Source organism: Argentina silus (genome assembly GCF_951799395.1).
Source record: "Argentina silus genome assembly, chromosome: X".
In the NCBI taxonomy this organism is placed as follows: domain Eukaryota; kingdom Metazoa; phylum Chordata; class Actinopteri; order Argentiniformes; family Argentinidae; genus Argentina; species Argentina silus.
This window is the reverse complement of record NC_139653.1, coordinates 3096720-3123557: the sequence shown is the minus strand read 5'-3', so window position 1 is coordinate 3123557 and position 26838 is coordinate 3096720. Positions and strand designations below refer to the sequence as shown.

General features: G+C 41.5%; 1 protein-coding gene across 1 annotated transcript; it reads right to left on the bottom strand.

Annotated features, from left to right (window-relative positions):
• Positions 1-6: 6 nt before the first annotated feature.
• Positions 7-26422, bottom strand: edrf1 (erythroid differentiation regulatory factor 1). The gene is made up of 25 exons (XM_083695161.1): positions 26115-26422; positions 25582-25790; positions 25336-25402; positions 16660-16785; positions 16239-16363; positions 15886-16039; positions 15587-15691; positions 15295-15416; positions 13156-13267; positions 12869-13016; positions 12638-12749; positions 12347-12458; positions 11956-12231; positions 11546-11617; positions 11191-11341; positions 10715-10906; positions 9510-9710; positions 9062-9280; positions 8727-8953; positions 7728-7886; positions 7030-7179; positions 5477-5630; positions 1896-2011; positions 1359-1522; positions 7-897 (listed from the first exon to the last, which is right to left on the bottom strand). The coding sequence occupies exons 1-25, from the start codon at positions 26202-26204 to the stop codon at positions 741-743; spliced, it is 3720 nt and encodes a 1239-aa protein (XP_083551287.1). The 5' UTR covers positions 26205-26422; the 3' UTR covers positions 7-740.
• Positions 26423-26838: the final 416 nt, after the last annotated feature.

The window sequence follows — 26838 nt, the reverse complement described above, 5'->3', positions numbered from 1 at the left end:
GCATTCAAACCTTTTATTTTAAGTCAGGAAAAACATGCTGACATACACACATTCCAACATAAATACAGCAACCTGGGGTCGTGTTCAATAAGATACAACATAGGAAAACATTCTGAAACTCGAGAATATGGGCCTACAGTACATTCCTGAACTTGTCCAATAAGTAAAATGATTTTCCACAGCAAAACTTTTTATTACGTCTTGAAAACTATAGCTGGACAAACCCGCCTCTGAAGAGATACTGTAACTTGCATTGAACATTGCCTGCTCACTATTGCATATAATTATCTTGAAAAATCCCCAAATATCTTAACACAATGTGAGATTATTTAAGTTTTTGCGATGAGCAAGCGTGCATCATTCCTAACCTTTCTTCACAGCATAAATTGTCCCAGTGAGGTTTAGGCTGTAACACCAAATCCTTATTTGAAGTACAGTACACCAACATTTGAGGCTCAAGTAAGAATTTAACCCCAAATCGTTAAGTATTCAAAACTCTCTCTCTCTCTCTCTCTATATATATATATATATGATGTTTTCAGAATTTTCCGATCTCCTTTACATAATAAAGTCAAATGTACAAATGAAAATGTGGCGTGAGGTTGATGAAAGAAAAAAAAAAGTAAACTGGTTGATTATAGTTCAGTTTGGTAGTAAGGCACAAAGCTGGTGGAGTAATGCAGGTGTATGGAGACGCTGTTGAGGGATGCGCCTGAGAGTCTGTGTTGTCATTTCTGTTGTCATGACGAAGTCCCGAGGTTACCGTTTCCTGGGGTCAGCTGTTGCAGGAGGTCGAGGAAGAGCTGGATGCGGCCGAGGAGCGGAGCAGTCTTGTCGGCGCGCAGTAGCTTGGAGTACACAGACTTATAGGTCTTCATCAGCTCCTCATCCTTATTGCTGTTGCAAAATAAACAAAGTTGTCATATTTCTAGGCATCTTTTTCTTGTACACATCATTTAACAGTTGCGTGCATGGCTCCATGGTACGGGCTTTAGCCAACTCCTGTCTTTGTCTAGCTAGCCATTCATGTACGTCGTTGGCTAAAGTTATACAAGTCTGAAGCCATGCTACCTATTTCATTTATGTATCTTTTATTTAACCAGAGAAGTCACATTGAGATTTACTTCTCTTTTTCAAGTGAGCCCTGGCTCAACACGCCTTACTTCATCCATACATAATAATATGAAATACATGAATAAACACACCCTTTATGGTTCCATGTTGAACCGTTTTAGGGGTTCTAAGTGGAAACTAAAAGGGTTCTTCTACTTGGAAGCCAAAATGGTTCCTTAAAAAGGGACAGGGACAAATAAAGAACCTTTTTCTTCTAAAAGTGTACAGATATCCTTGGTCCTCACCTTGGTTTGCGCTTCATGGACGTCATCAGCTTGACCAGTTGCAGCAGCAGGAAGGAGAAGCTGGGCTCGAACACGCCAATCAACTTCAGCACTTCCTGTGTGTTGAGCCCTGAGGAGGAGGGACTATCAGCACCATCGGGGCACGTCGACTCTGGGGTTTCAGTCTACCAATGAGAATCACAGAGTGAGGGAGGGTTTCAGTCTACCAATGAGAATCACAGAGTGAGGGAGGGTTTCAGTCTACCAATGAGAATCACAGAGTGAGGGAGGGTTTCAGAGTGGTTGCTTCTAGACTGGATGATTGATAGTCTTTTCACAGAGTAGTTGCTGCTATCAAAGCACCCTCTTCTACCAGACAGAGCCATATGTACAGTATACATATCTTTATAAGATTTTGTCATGTGTATCTGTCATATGACAAAAGCTAAAAGATTGAATCAGGTTTGTAGAGTCGTATAAAGAGTCTCAAAGGGATATAAGATACAAGTATACTGTATATATACAGTATGGCGATAAATATTTCTGGCTGTATTGTACCTCTCTCTGATCCTCTAGCAGTTCTTTGTGGATGAGCTGGAAAGCATGTTGAGTCTCTGTCATGACCTCTAGGGCTCCAGTCAGAGTCTTCAGCTTGGCCCCACTGCTGCTCTGACCTGGGGGCCACGTACACACACACACACACAGTCAGTCAGTCAGTAAGGTGAAACGTACAGAGCGCTCCTAGTTGACTCCTAGTTCTATACGCAAGACATCAATACATGTTCTTCACATTTACAGTACCTTCCATAAGTATTGGAAAGAGGAAGCATATTGTCTTATTTTAGCTCAACACTCCAACAGTTTGGATTTGAAACAATTACTATATGGTTAAAGTATAGATTATCAGATTTAATACAATATTTTATTTTTTCAGATTGGTTCACCATTTAGAAATTACAACCCTTTTTATACATAGTCCCCATATTCCCTACTGGGAACCAGTAGTGTTGGAAAATTGGCTTGATGTTTCTGGTTAGTCAGGTGTGTCACATAATTTATGCAGGCATAAGAGAGCTGTCAATGTCTAGTATTGATTCTAGGCTTTATGTTTTCCTTTGGTCTTTATATTGACAGACACCAATAGCAGACTCCAAAGAGGTGTCAATGAAAGTCAAGGAAACACTATACTACACCATACTAATACTGTATAGGGCCTCCCTTTGCTCTCAAAACATCCTCAATTCTTCATGGCATTGATTCCACAAGATGTTGGAAACATTCCTTTGAGATTCTGGTCCAAGAGGACATTGCATCACGCAATTCCTGCTGATTTTTCAGGTGCACTTTCAAGCTGTGAATCTCCCGTTCTTGAACATCCCAAAGGTGTTCTATTGGACTCTGATACGGTGACTGGGAAGGCCACTGAAGAACACTGAACTCATTGTCATGTTCATGAAACTATCTATCTATCTATCGATCTATCTATCTATATATATCTATATATGCCACTTAAACCAGTTTGAGACTTTTGCTTTGTGACATGGTGCATTATCATGCTGGAAGTAGCCATTAGAGGAAGATGGGTCAATTGTGGCCATGGATACACATGGTCAGCAACAATACTCAAATAGGCTGTGGCATTCAAGCGATGGGGCTTGAATAGGCCCAAAGTGTGCCAAGAAAACATTCCCCACACCATTACACCACCTCCACCATGAGAAGGTGTACAAGTGTTCCTAATAAAGTGTTTTGTGAGTGTATAATATAATATCACTATAGTGCAGCAAGAATGTTGCAGCAACAAGGTTTTTTTCTAGCTTGAAATGAAAAACAATTCCTGTTCCTAAAATAAAAGCCCAAGTAGTTGTATTATGACACCACCTCTATTGTCTTATCTTGCAATGTGAGAGCAGTGCTATAGATGATGGTGTCATCTGCATAGATAGGTTATCTTTGTATCAACAATATCACATTCTGTAGGTCAGTAAAATAAATAAGGAACAATAAGGCCCAAGAATGGAACCTGCCTCACAGAATTTATAGCAAGCCTGTCGGAAGTCATGCCATCAAACTGTACACTTTGAGATCTAACACTGAGATAATCCTTGAACCAACCAATGTTCAGCTTTACTTGAAAGGCCCATATTTAACAAACTCTGTACATGGGCAACAGTGTCAAACCCCGTAGACAAATCAATGAACAAGGCAGCACAATGCTTTATTGTTTAAAGCAAAGTGCTTTCGATAATATTGTTGTGGGTGTACTATTATGGGGTGTGTCCAGTCATTTTTATGTATGCAATTGCTCATGTGTACACTTCCCTATCCGGTGTGTGCTCAGTACCCTGTTTGACATATGAATGGCTTGCGTCTTGCTCTGCATTGCGGTGGATGCTATCCCGTAGTGTTGGAGCTAGCAGCCTTGTTGTATTATGGTACACATTGTTATCATCAGTAAACCGGAGATAAACTGGTTGTATATCCTTTGCCTCCTGTGAGTATTCTTATATCAAGATCATCATCATCATAACCCAAAGCATGACAATATCATTAGTGACTTTTTTTTGGTGGCCATTATAGTACTATGTTTCTTTCTAGACATTTCGGTCCTCTCAGAGTCATGGTTAAATAGCTGAGTCATGGATAAAGATATTGCCATTTTTGGTTATGTCTTCAGATATGATACACTCCAAAAAGGGGGTTGATATACCATAGTGTTTGTTGGTGGGATTTACCTGGATGCTGTTGATAATGTTTCTGAATGTCTAAGACCTTTTTTGTCTGAATTGGTGGTCCTAGGGGATTTTAACCTTGATTGGCTAACCCTGGCCTCTGATTATTTGAAGAATATCTGTATTGACCTCAACCTGACTCAGATAATCAATTACTTGGATTAATGTAAAAAACCCTCTAATTTTAACAAACAACACACATAAGTACTTATCAAGTGGGGTTTTTGCAAATTACATTTGTGATCCCTGCCCTATTGCTTGTATTAGAATTAAGAAACAGATAAATACTGATTCTGGTATCATCGAAAATACATTTTAAACATTTCTCACTTCCCCGTTACTCCCAGCTAAGAACATTTTTAACTTCCCTTTCTATTTTAAATTAATCTGTCTTTAGACCTGGACATAGTACAATATCAGATGCTACACTTGTGTTAGATGATGTGTTAAATTGCCCAGATTAGGAAAAAAAACATTGTGCTGCCTTATTTATAGATCTCTCCAAGACATTTGATCAGGTCGACCATTACCTACTCCAGATGTTAGGAATAAGACCTGCCTCTCTTGGAATGGCCTTCAGGAGGAACATTGGTCACCATGGGCCATTTCAAGAGAATGTTAGCAGATTTATTAATTGGAAATTGTAACTGTTTTAGCAGGTCACACTATATGGAATTGTCATTGCAATTCCCATTGCAGTGAAAAGATCCTACATACAGTGCTGTTATCGTTTATATCATTGTTATTTGTAGATTTCCTTTTTTACATCATCTGCTTTTATTTTGTATGAATAAAATTGTCTGATTTATTCCTGATTTATTATTTCTGATTTATACTTAGAATACCTCCTAGCTGGTGAAAGGTGTTAAATTAAAGATTCTCTCATCACGCAGACAGTGTTCAAAGTTAAGGTAATTTACAGGTTCTGCTGCCATTGGTCTAGATACAGACACAGCCCAAACCAGATGATTAAACTCAAGACATATCCTTAGAAAACCATGGATTATCACAGTCCTTTACACTGTAGCTCCTACTGTGTTTAGTTTTTTTACTTTTACAAACTGATTCATGAAAAAGGCCCAAGCTAGTTCAATGCCAGGAATGAAAGAAATTCTGTCCCAATCACAGTAATAAAGATCATGTAAGAAGCCCAGCTATGTGCAATGTTCTTTGGAACGTATGTGTTTCTCACTCCTGCCCACAGTGGTCACTAACATCATTTGGGAAAACACCATGTGCAATGTATTTATGAGGTGCACTGGTAATGTAGACTTTTCTAGATTCTTTGGGTTTGGATGTGTGAGTGCATTTGGACCATAATTACTTACACAATATTGGCATACATCATGATATTTTCTAAAGTAACGTGGATATCGCCCAATCCTACAGTCCAGTCCAGTACCGTACCTGCCATGGTGAACTCTGCAAAGGCCACCCTCTCCAGCAGGGTGCGGAGCAGCTCACAGGGAGCGTCCTTCAGGCTGAGGAAGAGGCGAACAGCCTTGCTGTAGTGAAGTTCCGCCAGGCTGCGATGCTGCTTCCTCAGGTGCTCATCCCCAACCTAACACAGACAGAGAGGAGGAAGCATTACATCACAGCATACGAGTGTAGTCTCGCAACAGGACTGATGAAGGTCTGTGTCCCAAATCTTAATTAATATTATTAATAATGTGACGCTCTGTTAATAATGTTAATGTTCTACTATAATAGTGTTCATGTAACAGTGTATCAATAATGTCTAGCACTGTGGCTGCTATTAGCATCTATTTCTTAGGGAGGAAGCACAGGGGTACTTCATACTAAAGCTACACTGAAGTACAGTCTTTGGTGACAGGCCTGATGATGGTCTGTGAGACCAAACAACATCAAAATACGGTATAATTTACAGGTAGACACTGCAAGAGAGTTCCTTATAGTTTTCAAACATAACTAAAACCTGAATTTTGCACAATATTTGTCAACTATCAGCTATATGGTGTGTGTGTGTGTGTGTGTGTGTGTGTGAAGCCCTGGCCCCTTCAAATATGACACAATGTCAAACTACACCAACACCGACACGTAAAAAGTGTACCGTCACAGCTCCGTTAACACAGTTTTCAGGGTGCTGCACCAAGAGCAAGACAAGATGTGCTGCCACAAACATTGATCGGATGACAAAACAGGCTATATTTCATAAAAGGAAGATATCCTTAATAATAATAATAATTATTATTATTATTATTAATAATAATCTCAGCTATCCTTCATAACGGGAGGCTATATTCTTGTTACCTCAAGAACTAATCTGCAATTTTAATTATTTGAAGTAGCTTATACAGCAATGACATCAGGAACTGTGTCAACACTGTTTACCTTTTTTTTTTAATACAAGCATAAAATGCGATACTGAACCTTTCAATGCGTGCAGGGATGATTGAGATCATTTGTGAATTTATATTTCATATTATGTGCTTATTTCTCTGCATCTATGCCTCTACAACACTCACTGCAGAGGAAAATAGACTCTAAGCGTAAAACTATGCTGCTTCAAGCCTCGCTTTGCAGATGTGTTGCTTTTGCATGCGTGTCTCATAGATCACCGTGAGTTGTTAAACTGCAACTCAAGGTACAGAGACATTACGATGCCTTAGCGGTGTAGGTATAATTTGGAATTTGTGTCAGTGTGCTTGTGAGTGTGTGTGCGTGTGTTTGTGTCAGTGTGCTTGTGTGTGTGTGTGTGTGTCAGTGCGCTTGTGTGTGTGTGTCAGTGTGCTTGTGTGTTTGTGTCAGTGTGCTTGTGTGTGTGTGTGTATGTGTCAGTGTGCTTGTGTGTGTGTGTGTCAGTGTGCTTGTGTGTGTGTGTGTCAGTGTGCTTGTGTGTGTGTGTGTGTGTCAGTGTGCTTGTTTGTGTCAGTGTGTGTGTGTGTGTGTGTGTTTGTGTCAGTGTGTGTGTGTGTGTGTGTGTGTGTGTGGTCCCCTACCTGGTTGCGGAAGCAGCTATGGTACATGGAGGCCAGGCGGTGGTGGATGGTGGCAGCTCTGTACTGGTAAAGGGGCTGGCGAGCCGACTCTGTCTGCAAGTCGCAGTACTTCAGAGACTTCAACATAGCCTCTGTCACCTCCCGCTCAATCTGGCAAGACACAGAAACACAAACTTTGATAAGGGCTACTGTAAGCTCCCTCTAAATCTGGCAAAACACGGGAGAAATTACTTAAATGTGGATTTACTTGAAATCCTATTCACGTGCTCATGCTTGCAAACAGATATCAGAGAAAAGTATGTTGTTTTTTGGATGATGACAAGTCTCATTAAACACTTGGATGCAGCTATTGTCATGTGCTGGCTTTTCCTCCTTTTGTTTGGTTATTCTTTTGGCCCACAGAACCACTGTAAAAGTTATGGATGTGTGTATATAGTAGATGCTAAGTGGGACCCTTGGGACAACCCTACGCTAAACCCTAATCTCAACCATAGCCCTTACCTAACCTTAACCCTTACCTCAACCATAACCTCAACCATAACCCTTACCTAACCATAATCTTAACTTCAACCATAACCCTTACCGAACAATAATCTTAACTGTTTTAAATCTTAAACCTCAATAGGGTGGTGTCAGAGTTGGGCCTCCCAAGCATCACACTTAGTGTTCACCATGTGCATATCTCTGTTCGATTGTACCTGTTCCTGTGCCTTCCTGGACAGAGGAGCGTAGTCCTGCAGCAGAGTGGCCAGGGTGAAGTAGGTGGTGGACAGCTCCCAGGTGACAGAGTCCCACACTGCACAATGGCTCCCTCTAGAGCCCAGCGACCGCATAGCCCTCAGGTAGTAGTCAATGGCCTGGAGATGTAGGGAACGAAAGAAAGAGAAAAGCAGAGTGCCAGAGAAAAAGAGAAGTGAAAAGAGAGGGCGAGCACAGGGATGTGGGGAAAGAGTGACAGTTATAGCTTTTGCAGCAGTTGTAACAATCATGCAAAACATTTTTTGCTAACGTGCCTTTCCAATGATTCAGTGTAGTGGCAATAGGGGTTATTATCTAGCTAACCATTATTTAGTTATTGAAAACAAACTTTGTTTAAAGGGCAAAGAGCTCGCCCCGCCACAGCTGAGGGATGTAACAACTTTCAAATTCATAGACTGAGTTATGGATGCAAGGACTGACCATGCATGAGATACAAATGATAGTTTTAACCATGTTTACATTACATAGTGTTTAGTTTTAAAATTACATTCAGCGCATAAAATAAATGTTTTGGTCTACCAGCCAAGGTGTCTGGTGGATGATAAAATTCACCAGCCACATTTTTAAACCAATATACTCCCTGCCGCAGAAGGAACCTCCTGTAGGCTTTTGCGTCTATCCCTGTCAAAATACTGCTAAATATTTTTGTAAGTTGCTATCTTGTGCTGTCATGTGTAGTTGAATTGTACCGTTATACTTTATTTTAGTTTGTAACCAGAGACGTTGTCGTAACTAAGAAAGCTCATAGACTCTGGGGTTTGTTTGAAAGTCAGGAGAAGCGTGAGTGACATGTACAGCAGTTACAGTCAGCTGGAGGAGGCAGGAGCAGCAAGATGCTGTCACAAATGTTGAATCAACAGTGACCATAATTGCAAATGTTTTGCCCTGATTACATTGTTTACAAACAATGTATTAAAAATGTTTATATTTTATATTACCTTATTGTAATAGAGGGCCTCCTCAGGAGAGAACTCTCCTCTGCTCTGGTCTGTAGAGACAGCACAGTGGGCCTGGGCACAGATACGCATCAGTCTCCCTGTGTTGCACAGCAGCAGGGAGGTGTTGGTGCTGTCTGCGATGGCCTCAAAGTCCTTCATCCCCTTTTCGAAACACGAGAAACTCTTCTTCCAGATCTCCTGCTCAGCCACAGACACTGACTTATTTGCTGCGAGGGTAGAGGGAGAGGGAAACATTGAGATAAAGGGAAAGAAGGGAGACACCCACCTACCCCAGCCATCCAACTGACCTACACAGCAAACCCCACCAGACTAACCTTCCTTCTCGGTCTGCATGGCGGCCGCTTGGTTCATGTAAAAGACACCCATCTCGTTACGGATGTTCCCAAGCCTCTTGAGCACCTGGGCCAGCTGCTCCGGTGCCTGCTCCTTCACCGCCCCGGAGGTCAGCAGTTCGTAGGCTGCCTCGTAGCACTTACTGCTCACAAACAGCTGATACTCTGGGTCTGTGGCCAGGTCTGTGGCCATGTTAAAGGCTATTGGGGGGGGGTTTAACAATTTAAACATGTTAAATTAATTGTTATAAGTTCCGATTCTTATTCTTATATAGCACTTATATAGCAATGAATTGTTGTCTTGTGAACAGACCTGGTCTAAATAGTGTTCACATGTTATTTATATTTCTAGCTTGTCAGACTATTCCATTCAGTCCAGGTGTCGTTGTTGTTGTTATTATTATTATTACTATTATGAGTGGGCTCTGACCCTGACAGCTGCTCTCTCGGTGCAGGCAGTGGAGGATCTCCTGATCTTCTTTAGTTTGGTAGCTGTACTCCTCCAGATAAGCAGCTCTGTTACTGGCGTTCTGGGCCAACATCAGCTGGATGTCCCCACAGAGAGATAGGCACTGGCCATGGAACAGCAGCACCCGCGGGTGCAGGGCACTGCTCACCGAACAGTAGGCATCTAGGGAGAGGGAGAGAGAGAGAGAGAGAGAGAGAGAGAGAGAGTGAGTCTTGAATGGGAGTGCTTAGTATCAAGTGCTGTGTTGTTCTACATCAGGACAGGAATTTTTTTTTAAATCGTAACGTGTTCTACGAACATCCTTTACCGGCCCTTTCTTGGATGTAACTGAACATTGGGTCAGAATACATACGTTTTAGCAAAACCAAAATGATCCCTTAATTTTAACCGGAGTGATATTTCAGAGATGTCAGAGAGAAGAGGTCTTGGGAATGGGTGAGCCACGAATCAAGTGCTGTATTGTTCTACATACAGGGTACTGTTCACCAAACAGAGGGCATCTGGAGAAAGAGAGAGACCAGTGACGTGCGGTCAGGGTAGGCAATGTAGACAGTGCCTACCCTGTGAAAATGAATGAAGAATGAGCTGTAATGAAAAATAAATGCATAAAAATTGTCTAAATAATAATTTTTCATCTTCATGTTTTTTCTGCATGATAAAATCGATTTCTGATCTGGTACAAAATGGAGGCCAGGGGAACGTCTGCCTTTCTCGCCTTCAAACTCAATGCAGGGCATCGACATAACTTGTGCATGCATGTTTCTACCTTATACTGTTAATGGACGCCAGAACTTGGGGGCCAGTTTTTAAACAAAAACGTAACTTTGCTCTTACCTAGGGTGCTTTTTGGACTTCTATTCCATTATAGGACCATTATATGTATATGTATTTTCATGTATTATATTTCACTGCATTAGTCCCTCCAGTGGTTTATTGATTTTATATTATTGATATTATTTCTTCTCATGTGAAGAGCTTTGCATCACATTCTTTGTCCAAAATGTGCTTTAAAGATAAAGTTTGATTGATTGATCAATGTAGCACAGGGGCGTTGGAAGGTGGAGTGGAGAGAGAAAGGTTGGTGATTACATAAGAGGGCAGGTTCTGACAGTGGCACTGTAGGACCAGTTGTGTGTGTGTGTGTGTGTGTGTGTGTGTGTACTGACCGTGGCACTGCAGGGCTAGTTTGATATAACGCAGGGCTCTTCCGTATTTGAGCAGGTTGGTGGCAGCGTCAGACAGCACGTAGTAGGCCTTGGAGGCCTTCAGGAACAGCTGCAGCTTCATACGGTGCTGCCACGAACCTGGGATCATCCCTGAACGACTCGCATGCTTCAGCTCCTCCTGGAACGGCCCCGCTGGAGAGAGGGAGGGAGAGAGGGAGGGGTAAATTAAAGAGTTACAGTACATTATGTGAACTTAAACTAATATTGTATGCCAAATCAACCCCATGCCCCCATGAAAGTACTTTAGTAGATCAGGTTTAGACAGGTGTAAACAATATGGTATTTAGCTCCATAGCTCTGATATAGGCCAGGTGGAATTCCTGCCGTATTGCGTGCATAGATTTGGGATAGGGAATAAATTTGACTTCTATCATAAGCTCTACTTCAGAACAGCAGTGGTAACAGAGGTGTTGTACCTCTGTCCAGGAGGAGAGCGATGCCCTTCTCAGCACCACCGCAGGCTCCGGTCTTACTCCCGTCCTCGTACTTCAGAGGGATGGGGGTGTTGGGGTCCGCCGCAGGGAGGTCACTTTCCTTCTTAATGCTGCCGTCCACCGCTTTCAGACCCTGACAAACACACACCCATTATTAGACTGTGGACTGAAGACTGTTTTTCTATTGGAATGCTACCTCTGCTTCTATTTGATTCTCTTTCTACTTGTCTGTCTGTCTGCCTGCCTATCCATCTATCTACCTGTCCATTTATCAATAGATTTTTTTCAGTAATGCCTCATCATTAGCTATCGCTACCAACACTCTAGAGGCCTCTACCTTTAAGACGTAGCTGAGGACGTGGCGACACCTCTCCTCCTTGTCTAGGGAAACAGGAAAGGCGTAGCTTGGCTGCAGAGGAAAGACACATAGGATTGCATTTACTTCTTGAATTAAAGATACAAAACTGAGCTAATTACTTCCAGAACATTTTGGCTTGAATTTTGACAGTATGGTTCATAATATAATGTTAATAGATCTCTTATTGCATTAGACCGCACAGTTTTAAGAGAGCTCCACCATAGGTCGAAAGTTCCATATAATTACTTTAAATTGATTAAAGTTCAAAAAGACCCCAATCCTGACTGACTCCTGTATTCATTCTAGGTAGTGGCTAGTTTCTCTGCAGGTTTCACAGCATGGTCACTTAAGTTGAAGAAGAACCACTGGACTGGGTCTCGGCCACTCACCCTGATCTGGTGTGTAGACTTGTATTTCTCCGGTACAGACAGCTCCCCCACAGACTTAATAACAGCTATGGCTTTACTGTCGTCTGTGGCGTCTGAGCCGGTACTGTAACACCCGTTCTCATCACTGTCCTCAGGAAGATCCTCCTCTTCATCCTCCTCTTCCTCGCTGTAGCTGTCCTCTGAGCCACTGGCGCGGAGCGACTCCCCTCCGTTATCCTCAGGAGGCTCGTCCAATTGGAACAGCTCTGACAGCATGTAGTGGGCAGAGGCAATGATCTGTGCCAATCAGAGGGGGAGGGGGGGCACAGGTCTTGATTGACAGAGGTCTGTCTGACATGATACTGACACTGAATTGATTGTGGAGTAAACGCTGGATTAGTTAATTTTTTACCTGGGGGTGTCTCTCCTGGTCCAGGAGCTTAACACAGTTCAGGAGCAGGGTTCGGATCGTACCAAAGTGTTTCCTGTTTTGGTTCTTTTTTAGCATCATGTTGCTGGCCACTCTGCATGGAAAAAAATACACATTTGACCATAGCCTTTACTGTTTGGAAAGATTATCCTCGTGATTTGTGCTAGTTTCAGGTGTATATATTTAGTTTGCACTGTATTTCATGTATTTTGTATTCAAATGTACCACTGGCTATAAATGGACTATAAAGTATTGCATCGTATCGCCACCTACTTGTAGAGCAGCACAGCCACAGGCAGGGTGAAGGGATTCTGGCATTTCTCCTCGGCTGCCTCCTCACACAGAGTGGTGAGGTCATACAGCTTGACGATGTCACTTCCACTGGCTGAGGGTCAAGGGTCAAGAAAGGAAGTCAGGCACAAGAGGAAGGTTCCATTTATGATAATATTCCTACCTACTGCATCATGTACTACCATTTGTTTGAGTGAAGAGACACACACACACCTTTAAAGAGCCAGTAGGTGTGGCCTTCTTTGGTACAGTTGGACTTGAGAAAGGACAAAATATTCTGGGCGATGTCCTTCACAACCCTGGTTGAGAAGGTGGAATTCTCCAGATCAGGGATGTCCTCTGTTTTAATCATCTCATATTTCTGCCCAAAGAGTAAACACAATGACCTTTAGAGCCAAAGGAACAACTTGCAAAATGTGAATAGCAAACTCACTTAACCCCTCTCCTCCCCCACTCAACCCCTCTCCTCCCAAGTCATTGCTGACCAGGTTTCCCTTTACCTGGACGATGCCATTGACATGAAAGCACATGACGAGCTCTGGAACATTACACATCAGATTGTCCAGCCAGTAGTCGATACCCGTGAGAATGTTGATTGGCTTATTGTTATCCCTGAAACAGAGGGAACGTTCAGGGTATGTTATACAGCCCTCCATAAGTATTGGAAGCATTTTGTCTTCTTTTAGCTCAATACACCAATAGTTTGGATTTTAAATCAAACAATTACTCTGGAGTCAAAGTTGAGATTCTCAGCTTTAATTCAATATTTAACATATAAATCTGTTTCACCATTTACAAAGTACAACACACTCCCCGTATTTCAGGGCTCCAAAAGTATTGGGGAAAAAATCATATAAATGTCCAAATAAAGTACTCATGTTAAGTATTTGATCGACAATCTTTTGCATGCAATAACTGCCTGAAGTCTGCGACCCATTGACCCCACCAGACGCTGGGTATCTTCTCTGGTGCTGCTCAGCCAGCCCTGTACTGCAGTTCAGTTATGGTTTGTTTTTAGTTCCATTTGCCTAAAATCTTATCATCAGGAAATTAAACGCATGTTCAATTAGATTTAAATCTAGACAAGAACCTTCCACTTTTTGGCCCTGAAAAACTCCCTAGTTGCTGTGGCAGTATGTTGTGGGTCATTGTCTTACAGTATGATGAAGTGCCATCCAATGAATTTAGAGACATTTGCTTGTACTCGAGCAGACAAGATGTTTCTGTACACTTCAGAATCCGTTTTGCTGTTGCCATCAGCAGTAACATCATCAATTAAGACAAGTTAGTCAATTCTAGCAGCAGCTATACATGCCCAAACTGTAACACCCCCTCCACCATGTTTCACAGATGAGGTGGTATGCTGTAAATCTTGGGCAGATCTTTTTTTTCTCCAAACCTTCCTCTTGCAATCACTCTGGTACATGATAATATTAATCTTATCTGTCTCAATACCTTTTTCCAGACCTCTGCAGGCTTTTTAGGTACTTTTTTTTAGCAAACTGTAACCTAACCATGCTTTCTGAGGATAACTAGTGGTTTGCTCTTTGCAGTGAAGCCTCTGTGGTTCAGCTGGTATTCTGCAGATGGTAGTCTCTGACACATTCACGCCTACTTCCTGTTCCTGATCTGTGGGACAGTTCTTCTGGGTTTTTTCTTATTTATGGTGAGCATTCTTCAGGTAGAAGTCTTCCTTGGCCTACCAGCCCGTTTGTGATTGCTGAGCTCACCAGTGTTTTTTTTTCTTTTTAATTAAGTTCCAAACTGTTGATTTTGGCAAGCCTAAGGTTTTGGCTATGTCTCAGATTTTTTTTCCAGATTTTTCAGCCTAACAATGCCTTTGTTGACTTTCATTGACACCTCTTTGGTCCTCCTCTAATTTTCCAATATTACTGGTTCCCTGAAATAGGGGGTATATGTATAAAAAGAGTGGTAATTTGAATTGAAAATTACTCCCTGCAGAAAGTTTCATGCCTATCCCTGTATAAAAATACAGCAAAATATACACAAATATTTCCCCCTGCATGTTTTCTACCTCACATGGTCGCGTGTAAGTTGCTATCTCGTGCCTTCGTGTGTCGTTGAATTTTACTTTAATGCTTTATTTTAGGTTGTATCTAAGAAAGCTCATAGACTCAGAGTTTGTTTGAAAGTCAGGAGAAGCGTGAGTGAGATGCACAGCAGTTAGTCAGCTGGAGGAAGCAGGAGTAGCAGGAGTGTTGTCACAAATGTTGAATCTACGGTGACCATTATTGCAGTTCGCACCAATTTGATTTCTAAATTCAAGCACAGCATTCGCGAACCTTTGTTGGCTACCCGCCCAAGTGGTTGGTAAGATTTACCTTCCAATGCCAAAATCTACCCGCATTTGGCGGGTGGCAGGTGTTAATTTTTTGCCCTGGTTCTAGGTATGTTGCTAAGGAACACTGCTGTGGAACACAGGTGAATGTTGAATGCCATAACTGTAACACACACCTAAAGAAACCACTCTAATAGCCTTTACACAATACTGTGCTAACCCAAACCATACTAGTCTGGCTCGGATATTCTCTTTTCACATTGCCCTTTCAGCACAGTTCCAGCAAATATGGTGGATGTGTTACCAGTCCTACACAGTACAGCTTGTTTCATAGTGTCACCTGAGACGAAGACTGACAGCTGGGTATCTTCCTCCTCCAAATATGGGCATGTTCGAGCCCACCAACATGTGGATGTCCTCAAATGTCCACAAGATGTTACGCACAAAGTCATTCCTCATACCCTGTCAAATTATGCAGAGGAGATAGTACGACAGTTAGCAGTAGGACAGTGAGCGGTAGGACAGTGAGCGGTAGGACAATGAGCAGTAGAAGTACAGTCAGGACAACAACAAGTTAAAATAGATCCTCGATGTGCTGGTGAGAAATCATGAGACTTTGTTTTTATCAGTACCTGACTGTTCTCCCCCTCATTGAAGAGCGTGTTGAGGTTCTGTTCTTTATTGGGGACAGAGGCCACCTGTCCCAATGCAAACTTGTTCTCCATAGGAACCCTCTCCTGAAGAGAGTGAACACACAGTTACAAAGCAAACTCAATAAGAGAGCCCGTCATCGCATGCACATCACCTGCACGCAATCACACACACACAGTTTAACCAGGGTAAACTGCCATGTCTAGAATGTATTTATACAATAGCTAGCATTCACTTTAACCAATCCACACTGCAGTCAGTCCCCATTGGCTGGACATACCTCCTTGGGTGTGGCGGACTCTCCGGAGTCTGAGGCTGTGCTGGTGAAGGTGGCGAGCCAGGAAGGGCTAAACTCCTCTGCTCCACACTCCTCCTCTTCCACCCGCTCATCAGGGTTGTCAGGAACAGGCTCCGCGGCCCCATCACCATTTATACTGGACAAGACAAGGAGAGGGATTTATTATGAGGTATACAGTATACTACCTCCGGATGTAAAGCAAATGTCATCATGGAATATGACATTAATATAAATGTATTTATTTACATTATGAATGTATTACAATCAAATCATGAATGCAATACTCTGGCAACTCTACAGTCCTGCACACTCTGCACACCATTTATTTAACTTACCTGTAGTAGAGAAACTTTGACAGAATCGCTTTTTGGTACCAGTGTTCCTTACTCTTCTTTTTCCTTTGCCACTTTTGGTCGATTAGCCTCTGGTAAAACTCTTTCAGCCATGTCCAATCTCCTGTCTGTGACAAAGCAAAAGAGAGAGCAGATCAGTCACACGTACCTGGGTGATGCAAGGAATGTGTTTGATACCATTCCTAATTCCATTCCATGCATTACAATGAGCCTGTCCTTGGAATTCAACCTCCACCACCTCCCCTGACACATACACCACAATAAAAACTGAGAAACATCCTTCCTTTTTTCCTATTCTTCCCCTTCTTGAATAAATAACTGATCTGACATGTTAGATCACTGAATCTTTCCCACACTATTACATCAGCACAGGGGTTTTTTCTAATGGCTGTCTGAACTGTACCTGAGAGGACCTCATGAAGAGCTCTTGAATGTCCAGTTCATCCAGGAGGAGAGTCCTCCCCACACTGTGTACGGCCATACTGACATGGGACTTACTGTAGGGGATCTTCAACAGCTTCTTAATGTTCTGGGTTGGAGGGAGGAAAACAAGACAGTTCAGTCCATGTTGACTATTTGGCACAAGCAGGTTGTAAATGTTTGAGATCAAAAAAAGAGATTCTATATGTAGTGATTCATGTTAGTCATTACGGATGTAACTGAGCGTTGCTTCTATCTAACTAAACTTCTAACCCATACTGATTAACCTCAAAATGTTTCTCTACCTCTACTTACCCTGTCTCATTTAACCTGTCTGTCTGTCTGTCTGTATCCTATAACCTTCTCTCTTTTGCCCTGAATGGGGACATTTAGCAAAATGCATCTCCTTTTTCATCTTTAAAGCTTGACACCTCAACTTCTTTTTCGACAGTAGTTTTTATTCTTAGTGGGCTTGCAAGTCCAACTATTGTTCTTCGACATACTTATTATTATTACAATTCTTCCCAGTGCTACTCCTCCAACTTCTCAGCTATTCACCAATTCAACATTAGAACGTGTAGAGAGGTCTAACTTGCTTTACTATGACTTTTGGTTTTTATACCCATTTAACTTTTTAAACTATACAAACTTGAAAGTCCACATTTAACATGGAGGTGTATGGGAAACAAAAAATTACATTTTTGGACCACCACTACTCTTACACCTTTAAAACTATTCAAACAAATCTAACTGTAATATGTACCAGGAACTCAGAGCCCCATTGTTATTGTAACTGCTATGGAACTTTCAGAACCCTGGAATAAAAACAACAGGAGACCTGCAGAACATATTCTTAGAATGATTACACAACAATGCACTCTCTTGGCTAATACCACTCTCAATCTCTTAACCAACCAACTCTACCACTCTCAAACCACTTAACCCACTCCACTGAACTACCCCCGACTTACCCTATCTATCTATCTATCTATCTATCTATCTATCTATGAACTTCTACAATACTATCTAACCTTCTAACCTTTCAACAAGAGTTTTTTTTTTTTTTTTTAACGTTTGGTATTTGATCAGGCAAACCGGGGGGGCATTACTAAATAGTAATCCAATCCAAAACTTGTGTTACCATCTTGTGACCTTGAGTCTGCCAATCACACTCTTCCCAACTGAGAGACAAGGAAGTAAACAGACACAGCACAGAGAGGTATACAAAACCTTCACTGAGCGTCAGTGACAGAATTGCCATCATGAAGTGTAATGCCATCAGGTGACGATAGCCCCATCAGTTCCTGTCACATTATTCCATCTCTTAGAAATGTTGTATTTTCAAAAGTGGTTGCGTAATGGTAATATTATAATATTACATTTTACTTTTTCAGGGAATCTGTAAGTCCCAATTTGGATTTGAGGTCAGGAGATGGCTTTGAGTGATAAGTACAACATGATATGTTTATTTGTACATACAGTTGAAGTCGGAAGTTTACACACTTAGGTTGAAGGCATTAAAACTAATTTTTTAACCACTCCACAGATTTCATGTTCACAAACTATATGTTTCGGCAAGTCGGTTAGGACATCTACTTTGTGCATGACAAGTCATTTTTCCAACAATTGTTTACAGACAAATAATTTCACTGTAATTCACTATATCATAATTCCAGTGGGTCAGAAGTTTACATACACTAAGTTGACTGTGCCTTTAAACAGCTTGGAAAATTACAGAAAATGATGTCATGGCTTTTAGGGTGGGCAAACTTTTTGGCTCACGGGCCACATTAAGTTTGTAAAACTGACCTGTGGGCCGGACCATTAGTAGATGAGATGGAAAATGAGCGAGCATAAAGCATAAAATATAGCCTGTGAAATCTATTTCCTTTTTCCCACTTTTTAATTAATAAATGTTATTGTTAAATAAAAACAACTCACCATTGATGGATTTAATGGGAACAGTGTTGCTGGTCACCCTTTTTTGTCAGCGCATCAAAATCTGGTGCCATTTTTGTTGTGGAAATTCGTAGGACAGCTCTCAAGTGTTCATCAGTAAGCTCGGCTGTGGCGTGTTTTGTTTATTTTCATCACACTGAACGTTTGTTCACACACATAAGTAGAGCCAAATAACACCAGCATATTCTGTGCCAGCTGTCGGATGTTTGAAAACTTTGTTTCATTCAGTGAGGCATAAAACTTATCCAGTTTGACAGAGTTGAAATTCTCCTTTAGGACAGACTCAGACTGGAGATCAATCAGCTCCAATTGTAATTCCAGTGGTCCTGCTTCATAATCGAATGTCAGGGGACATGACACCAGCTGAAGTGACTTCTCACACTTTTCAAAATCAAAGAATCGACGGCAGAATTCTCTGTGCAGACCGTCCAGCGATTTACTGTATTTCCTCGCATGTTGAGGGGCTTCTTTCAGCGTCGCCAGTGTGGGGAAATGCGCAAATGATTTGTTTGTAATTTGTTTAGAGAACAAAGTCAATCTGACCTTGAAGGCCTTCACGTTTGAAAACATGTTGTGTACAAATTGATCTTTCCCTTGTAGCTTCACGTTCAGCTCATTCAGGTGTGCCAATATGTCCACAGTCAACGCCAAATCACAAAGCCAGTGTGCGTCTTTCAGCTCGGGAAAATCATTTGCTTTCCCCATTGACTCCAAAAATGAGCCGATCTCCTCTGAGCTTCCACATTCACTGACACACTTTCCCCAAACCTAACCAACGGACACTGGAGTGGTAAAGTAAGTCGTGGTGCTCAGCATCACATTCCTCCAGGAATTTAATGAATGACGATGACTGAGGCCCTTCGCTCGTATGAAATTGACAATTGTTATGACTTTCTTCACGACGTGATCCAGCTGCAGCACAGACTTGCACAAAGCTCCCTGGTGGATAATACAATGTAGAAAAATCATATCATATTCAGGGTTTTCCTCTTTTACTTTGTCCTGGATTCTTTTCAACAACCCGATGTGTTTTCCTGTCAAATTTGGCGATTCGTCTGTGGTGACATTTGCAAGTTTATTCCAAGGTAGTTTAAACCTCTTAATGACGTCAGACACCCTGTCAAGTCAATTCCTCGCGTTGTGCCCCTCATGGACTCCATAGCCAAAAACTCCTCTGTGATTGTCATTAATCCCCCGGACAAAAATCAATAGTTGCGCAGTGTCTTTCATATCACTACTTTCGTCCAGGGCTAACAAGTAAAACTTAAAAGACTCTGCTTTCTTGCTTAACCCATTGGCCAAGTCTTCGTCAATTAGTTCTACGCGGCGACTAACTGTTCTGCGTGATAAACTTATGTTTTCAAATTTACTTTTGTTTTCTGGACATAAAAGTCTTGCTGTCTCTACCATACATTCCTTCAAAAACTCCCCTTCAGAGAAAGGCTTGTTTGCCTTTGCTAGTTTGTATGCCAGTAGATAACTGGCTTTTGTGCTGACGTCTTGAATAGTAGATTGACAACAAAAATGTTTTGCTGAGCCTGTAAATTGGCTGCTAACCTTGCAGCAGTAGCGGCCCTTTCTTCAGATGAGGAGTTGCTAGCATAGTTAGCATGTTTGGAGGCAAAGTGTCTGCGAATGTTGTATTCCTTGTATACGGCAACGCTTTCTTGACAAATGAGATATACAGCCGTTGATCGTATTTCAATGAAAAAATATTTTGCAGTCCACTCCATGTTGAAAGCCGGACACTCGCTGTCAATCTTCCGCTTTTTTTGTCCGCTCATTTTGTTATGAAGGGTGATTCTGTTGTAGGTGAAGACGGGTAAAGGGCAAACGATGCTTGCGTAAGGCACGCAGCATCGTCAAGGACATTTCTCACCCCAACCATAGACTTTTCACCCCACTCCCCTCCGGGAGGCGCTACAGGTCTCTCCGCACCCGAACCAGTAGGTTCAGAGGCAGCTTCTTCCCTGCGGCTGTCACCCTACTGAACTTGAACACTGCACCGACCTGACAACCTACTACCCCTGCAACCCCCCACCCCCACCCCCCCCCGGACAATTGCACTATTACTCCACTCCCCTCCCCTGCTCTTACTCATACCACTGCTTCTGTACATACCTGTCCATACTGTTCATACTGCACATAATGCACATATCCTTATATTTTCTTTAATACTACTGCACATACTGTACATACCTGTTTATACGGCATTCCATATTTATATTTATTCTGCTATCTACCTCATGCTACTGTTAATACATATATACTGCTAGACTGCACTACCCATACAGCTCATATGCTGCTACACTGTTCATACTGTAACTATTTATTCTGCTATAATGCTACTGTTACTCATATACTGCTATACTGCACTGCTATATTATACTGCACTACTACTGATCATATATTGCACTACCTGTAAATACTGTTCATTGCACTTTCTGCTATTTTGCACTTCTGGTTAGACGCTAACTGCATTTCGTTGTCTCTGTACTTGTACTCTGCACAATGACAATAAAGTTGAATCTAATCTAATCTAAAGGAAAGAAGAAGAAAGGCAACCGGTGTATGCTGCGCCATCTGGTGGTATCAATTAAGTATTGCAGGGAAAAAATCAGTGAAATGAATACTACAAATGTAATATGCCTGACGGGCCGGATTAAACAATGGCGCGGGCCGGATGTGGCCCGCGGGCCGTAGTTTGCCCACCTGAAGCTTCAGATAGGCTAATTGACATCATTTGAGTCAATTGGAGGTGTACCTGTGGATGTATTTTAAGGCCTACCTTCAAACTCAGTGCCTCTTTGCTTCACATCATGGGAAAATCAAAAGAAATCAACCAAGACCTCCGAAAATTTTTTTGGGACATCCACAAGTCTGGTTCATTTGTACGAAAGTATAAACACCATGGGACCACACAGCCATCATACCGCTCAGGAAGGAGACGCGTTCTGTCTCCTAGAGATGAACGTACTTTAGCGCGAAAACTGCAAATCAATCCCAGAACAACAGCAAAGGACCTTGTGAAGATGATGGAGGAAACAGGTACAAAAGTATCTATATCCACAGTAAAACGAGTCCTATATCGACATAACCTGAAAGGCCGCTCAGCAAGGAAGAAGCCACTGCTCCAAAACCACCATAAAAAAGCCAGACTACGGTTTGCTACTACACATTGGGACAAAGATCTTACTTTTTTGGAGAAATGTCCTCTGGTTTGATGAAACAAAAATGTAACTGTTTGGCCATAATGACCATCGTTATGTTTGGAGGAAAAAGGGGGAGGCTTGCAAGCCAAAGAACACCATCCCAACCATGAAGCACAGGGGTGGCAGCATCATGTTGTGGGGGTGCTTTGCTGCAGGAGGGACTGGTGCACTTCACAAAATAGATGGCATCATGAGGAAGGAAAATAATGTGGATATATTGAAGCAACATCTCAAGACATCAGCCAGGAACTTAAAGCTTGGTCGCAAATGGGTCTTCCAAGTGGACAATGACCCCAAGCATACTTCCAAAGTTGTGGCAAAATGGCTTACGGACAACAAAGTCAAGTTATTGGAGCCCTGACCTCAATCCTATAGAAAATTTGTGGGCAGAACTGAAAAAGCGTGTGCGAGCAAGGAGGCCTACAAACCTGACTCAGTTACACAAGTTCTGTCAGGAGGAATGGGCTAAAATTCCACCATCTTGTTGTGGGAAGTTTGTGGAAGGCTACCCAAAACGTTTGACCCAAGTTAAACAATTTAAAGGCAATGCTACCAAATACTAACTAAGTGTATGTAAACTTCTGACCCACTGGGAATGTGATGAAAGAAATAAAAGCTGAAATAAATATTCCTCTCTACTATTATTCTGACATTTCACATTCTTAAAATAAAGAAGTGGTCCTAACTGACCTATGACAGGGAATGTTTACTTGGATTAAATGTCAGGAATTGTGGAAAAACTGAGTTTAAATGTATTTGGCTATGGTGTATGTAAACTTCCGACTTCAACTGTACATATTAAGTACCTGTCATCTGTTTCTCATCAGGCCAGGACCATCTGTCATCTGTCTCATTCATACTGTCATATTATATTATAACAGATAACGGTAGTTGTGTAAGAACAATGACATTAACAACGTACCTAAAGCCTCGTCAATGCTTGGTGAAGGATTACTACTGTACTATGCTAGTACAGTAGTTATGTTGCCACAGTTATATACTGCTAGGACGTTCATCTCTCTTCTGCAATGCTATGTCGTATTGCTTTCATTTGGTGAATACAATTCTCTACCCTCTCACCTGATCAGCATGTGAAGTTGAATATTCCTTCGAATAGTCAAGATTATGCACGTTATTCAGAAACTATAGCCACAGCCCTTAGCACATAGGTTTTCTGCTAGCCAATTTCTTCGATCATTACAATGTTTGAACAATATAAACAGGCAGTTACACCGCGACGATGACATTTCATAATTCAAGTGCACCCAAAAGCAGCTGTATCATGAACCGAACAGACCGGCTACCGACAACAGGACACGGTACCACGGTACCACGTTGAACATTGTTTACTTCTTCCTTCTGGTTTGGGACACGCTATTGGCTGTCTTGTCCATGGCGTAAATACCAGTTCTGATTGGACCTTCCACAAAGTACTAAGACGAAAATGCCTGAGCAGACAGATAATTAAAATATATGTTATTATGAATATGTGCACAAACTAGCGATGCCAACAAATGTTGAAGGCTTTCTATAAATAATTTACACTCAAATACAAAAAAACAGCTCCTCCCTCGCCAGGGATCGATGAACTTCAAAATGTTGGCGTCTGGCCCATGCCCTATACTGATAACATCTTAATTATTGATCTATCTATACCTCCCCTCTCTCATCTATTCATCCTCTCTTTCATCTACACTCATCCCTCCAACCAACCACCTATCTATCCATCTTTCCCTCATCTATCTAACTTCATCGTCTATTGTCTATTTATTTACAGTATCTGTCTATCTACCAATCTATCAATCTATCTATCATCTATCAATTCATCCATCCAACCAACCAAGCCATCTTTAAATGTTTCCACTACTAAAATAAGACTCTCACTTTCTTTCAACTACCAAAATAAGTATTTGCAAGCTGACAATTTCTTCTGGAACTTATTTTATTCTTATTATCTACTTACTATTATTATTCCAATTCTTCCGATTTTTCAGCATGCTACTCCTCCTACATCTTTTAAGCTGATTAACCTCTTAATTGTATTGATCCATCTATACTTCCCCTCTCTCATCTATCCATCCAACCAACCCATCTTTAACTTTATCCACTACCATAACACCTCTAATCTATCCATCTTTCCCTCATCTATCTAACTTTATCTGGCTATCTATCGGTCTTTATTTATCTGTCTCTATTTACCTATCGATCAATCTAACCTTCTCTCATCTCTCTCTCAGGGTTCTCCCCAAAGAATGTAAGAGGGGTGCTGTGCCACCTTGTCGATGCCACTATGTAAACATTTCACAGCAAATGAAAATGATATTTAGTAATGACAGAGTAACTATCTTTGATCGTCAATGACATCGTTGTTAAAAGTGAAAGCATTATTACGTTAGTCAATTTAGTGTTTTAGCTGTATTTTTTGTGGATTTTGACATGAATAAATGCAAGTTGGTTTTGATAATACAATCCAGCACCACCTGAGGAGAACCCTAACATATATCAATTCATGCATCCAATCAACCAACCATTCATCCATCCATCCATCCAACCAACAAACCAATCAAACGTACTATTTCATCCACTACCATAATAAGACCAGGACAAAAAATGAACACCCGCCATACGCCAAATGCAGGTAGATTTTGGCATTGGAAGGTAAATCTGTAAATCTTACCAACCACTTGGGCGGGTAGCCAACAAAGGTTCGCGAATGCTATGCTTGAATTTACAAATGAAACTGGTGTGAACCGCAATTATGGTCACCGTAGATTCAACATTTGTGACACACACTCCTGCTGCTCCTGCTTCCTCCAGCTGACTGTAACTGCTGTGAATCTCACTCACGCTTCTCCTGACTTTCAAGCAAACTCTGAGTCTATGAGCTTTCTTAGTTACAACCTAAAATAAAACATTAAAGTAAAATTCAACGACACACGAAGGCACGAGATAGCAACTTACACGCGACCATGTGAGGTAGAAAACATGCAGGGGGAAATATTTGTGTATATTTTGCTGTATTTTGACACAGGGATAGGCATGAAACTTGGTTCTGTGCAGGGAGTAATTTTCAATGTGGCAGGATTAAATGTGGCATGCTAATGCAGAGTTTTTGTGATTTTTGCCTTAATGTTGGTTTAAAAAATGGGGCTGGTAAAAAAGCTGAGTGTCTGGTGAATTTTCTCCTCCACCAGACAACTTGGCTGGTAGACCAAAAAGTTAATTTTATGCCCTGAATAAACTCTCACACTTTCTTTCAACTACCCAGCAAATCTGTCTATTTATCATCCAAACCATCTTTAAACTTTTTTCTACTACCAGAATAAGACGTGGCAAGCCCACAAAGATTCTTCTGGAACTTATTTTTCTAGTTTCCATTTTTATCACTAAATCTGTCCTCATAAACTTTATCACAGAAGCAAAACAATAATCAAATACTGTTTAATAATGCTATGCTTTTCAGCAGACATGACCCACTGTATACCAACCTCTGAGTCTGACACCACATCAACATCATCCCCGATGGAATCAATGAAGTCATACGCCATCCCAAAACTGCAGGGAGAGAATTACTGCATAAACATTCATTTGATTCAAATGATAAAGATAATTACAAAATCAAGCAGATCTAGGCTTGATCATTATTACCAACTTGGAAGGCTCCAAGGATGGATACAAGAAAAAACTATGAGTTATGACAGAGAGTATACAGTGTGGTCCTAACAGGGCTATACCTCGAGAATGGTTTGCTCTTGCTGCTGGACCCCAGTACAGTAGTCCCAGCTGTCCCAAGCTGTGGGGCTTCTCTCAGCCAGTTGGCAGGAGGCAGCTTTAGGTCCGTCTTCTCCTGCAGGAGTGCATAGGTTGTGGGAGGAGGAACAGCCGAGTATTTGACCACTGCACGGCTCTTTATCTCGTTGTTGCCAAGGCATATCTCGGACTCCTGTAAAACATGTAAACAAAGGTGTATTAATTAATGATTATGAGTATCTAAGCAACATTTAACTTAAACCAAAGCTGTCTACTGAAGCCTTCTTATCTGATAAGTGTAGTACTAGTACCCTTACATTATGTGACGGCAGACCAGGGTCATATCAAATGCTTGCATAAGGGAAACACTTGTGTAAAAGGGACATGGCATTAATGTAGCTATCTACTTGTTTTCCCCCATTTACTCCTAGATGCTACAAGCTAACTTTGTGTAAACCTCATCAAAGACTTGTTGTAGCTAAACTTGAGCTAGCTATCATTGTTAGCTACCGCTTACCTGTCTGCTGATGTCACCACTGTCATCCACTTCTTCGCTTACATGGTCTGGAGGAGCGCCATCCTCCCTGCTCCCTGATGGTACACTCATTGTGTTGTGGACCCGCAAGAAGCTGGTTAGCTAGTAGGGACAACAACAACTAGCTAGCTAGCAACTGATGGCCAAGCTAGCCGTGGTGGCCATGTCCTTCTGGCTAAAGCGAGTTTACTGGCGAGGGAAGTTGAGAGTTCGCCACGTGAGAAAAAATCTATAAATAAGCCAAGCAAATAAGGCTGTTACTGCTTTGTACATTTGTAATGCATAGTTACCTGAAGACCCGGCACAAGCAGTCACAACACAACACTGCTGCTACCACCGCTGTTGACGGATCACACGTGTGTATCATGTCAGATATAATAGACGGTGAAAGACTGTCAACTTCCGGCTTGAGGCAAAATAAAAGACCCCGTACAGCGATATGGTGTATAGAGCCAAATAAGTCCGACTTTTAATTTGATAGAATTTATAAGATGCCGTATAAATATTTTTGAAAGTTGCTGCTGCTAGCTAGGATCATTTTCATATGACCCGGATGTGTTAACACGTTACATCCAGTTTCTAGAAAATGCCAGAAAAACATATCATATTTTATTATTACTTATTATGTTTCTGCATTCATTACGTGTAATTCTTATCTCATTAATTTTTGCAATCTTTCACTATTCTTATTGACCCGAGTAAATGC

Coding starts and splice junctions, on each gene's coding strand:
- edrf1 (XM_083695161.1), bottom strand. CDS start 26,204: ATGAGTGTACCATCAGGGAGCAGGGAGGATGGCGCTCCTCCAGACCAT. Junction 16,364..16,659: donor TCTTCATGAGGTCCTCTCAG/GTACAGTTCAGA, acceptor GCTTTGTCACAG/ACAGGAGATTGGACATGGCT. Junction 1,523..1,895: donor TGCTAGAGGATCAGAGAGAG/GTACAATACAGC, acceptor TCTCATTGGTAG/ACTGAAACCCCAGAGTCGAC.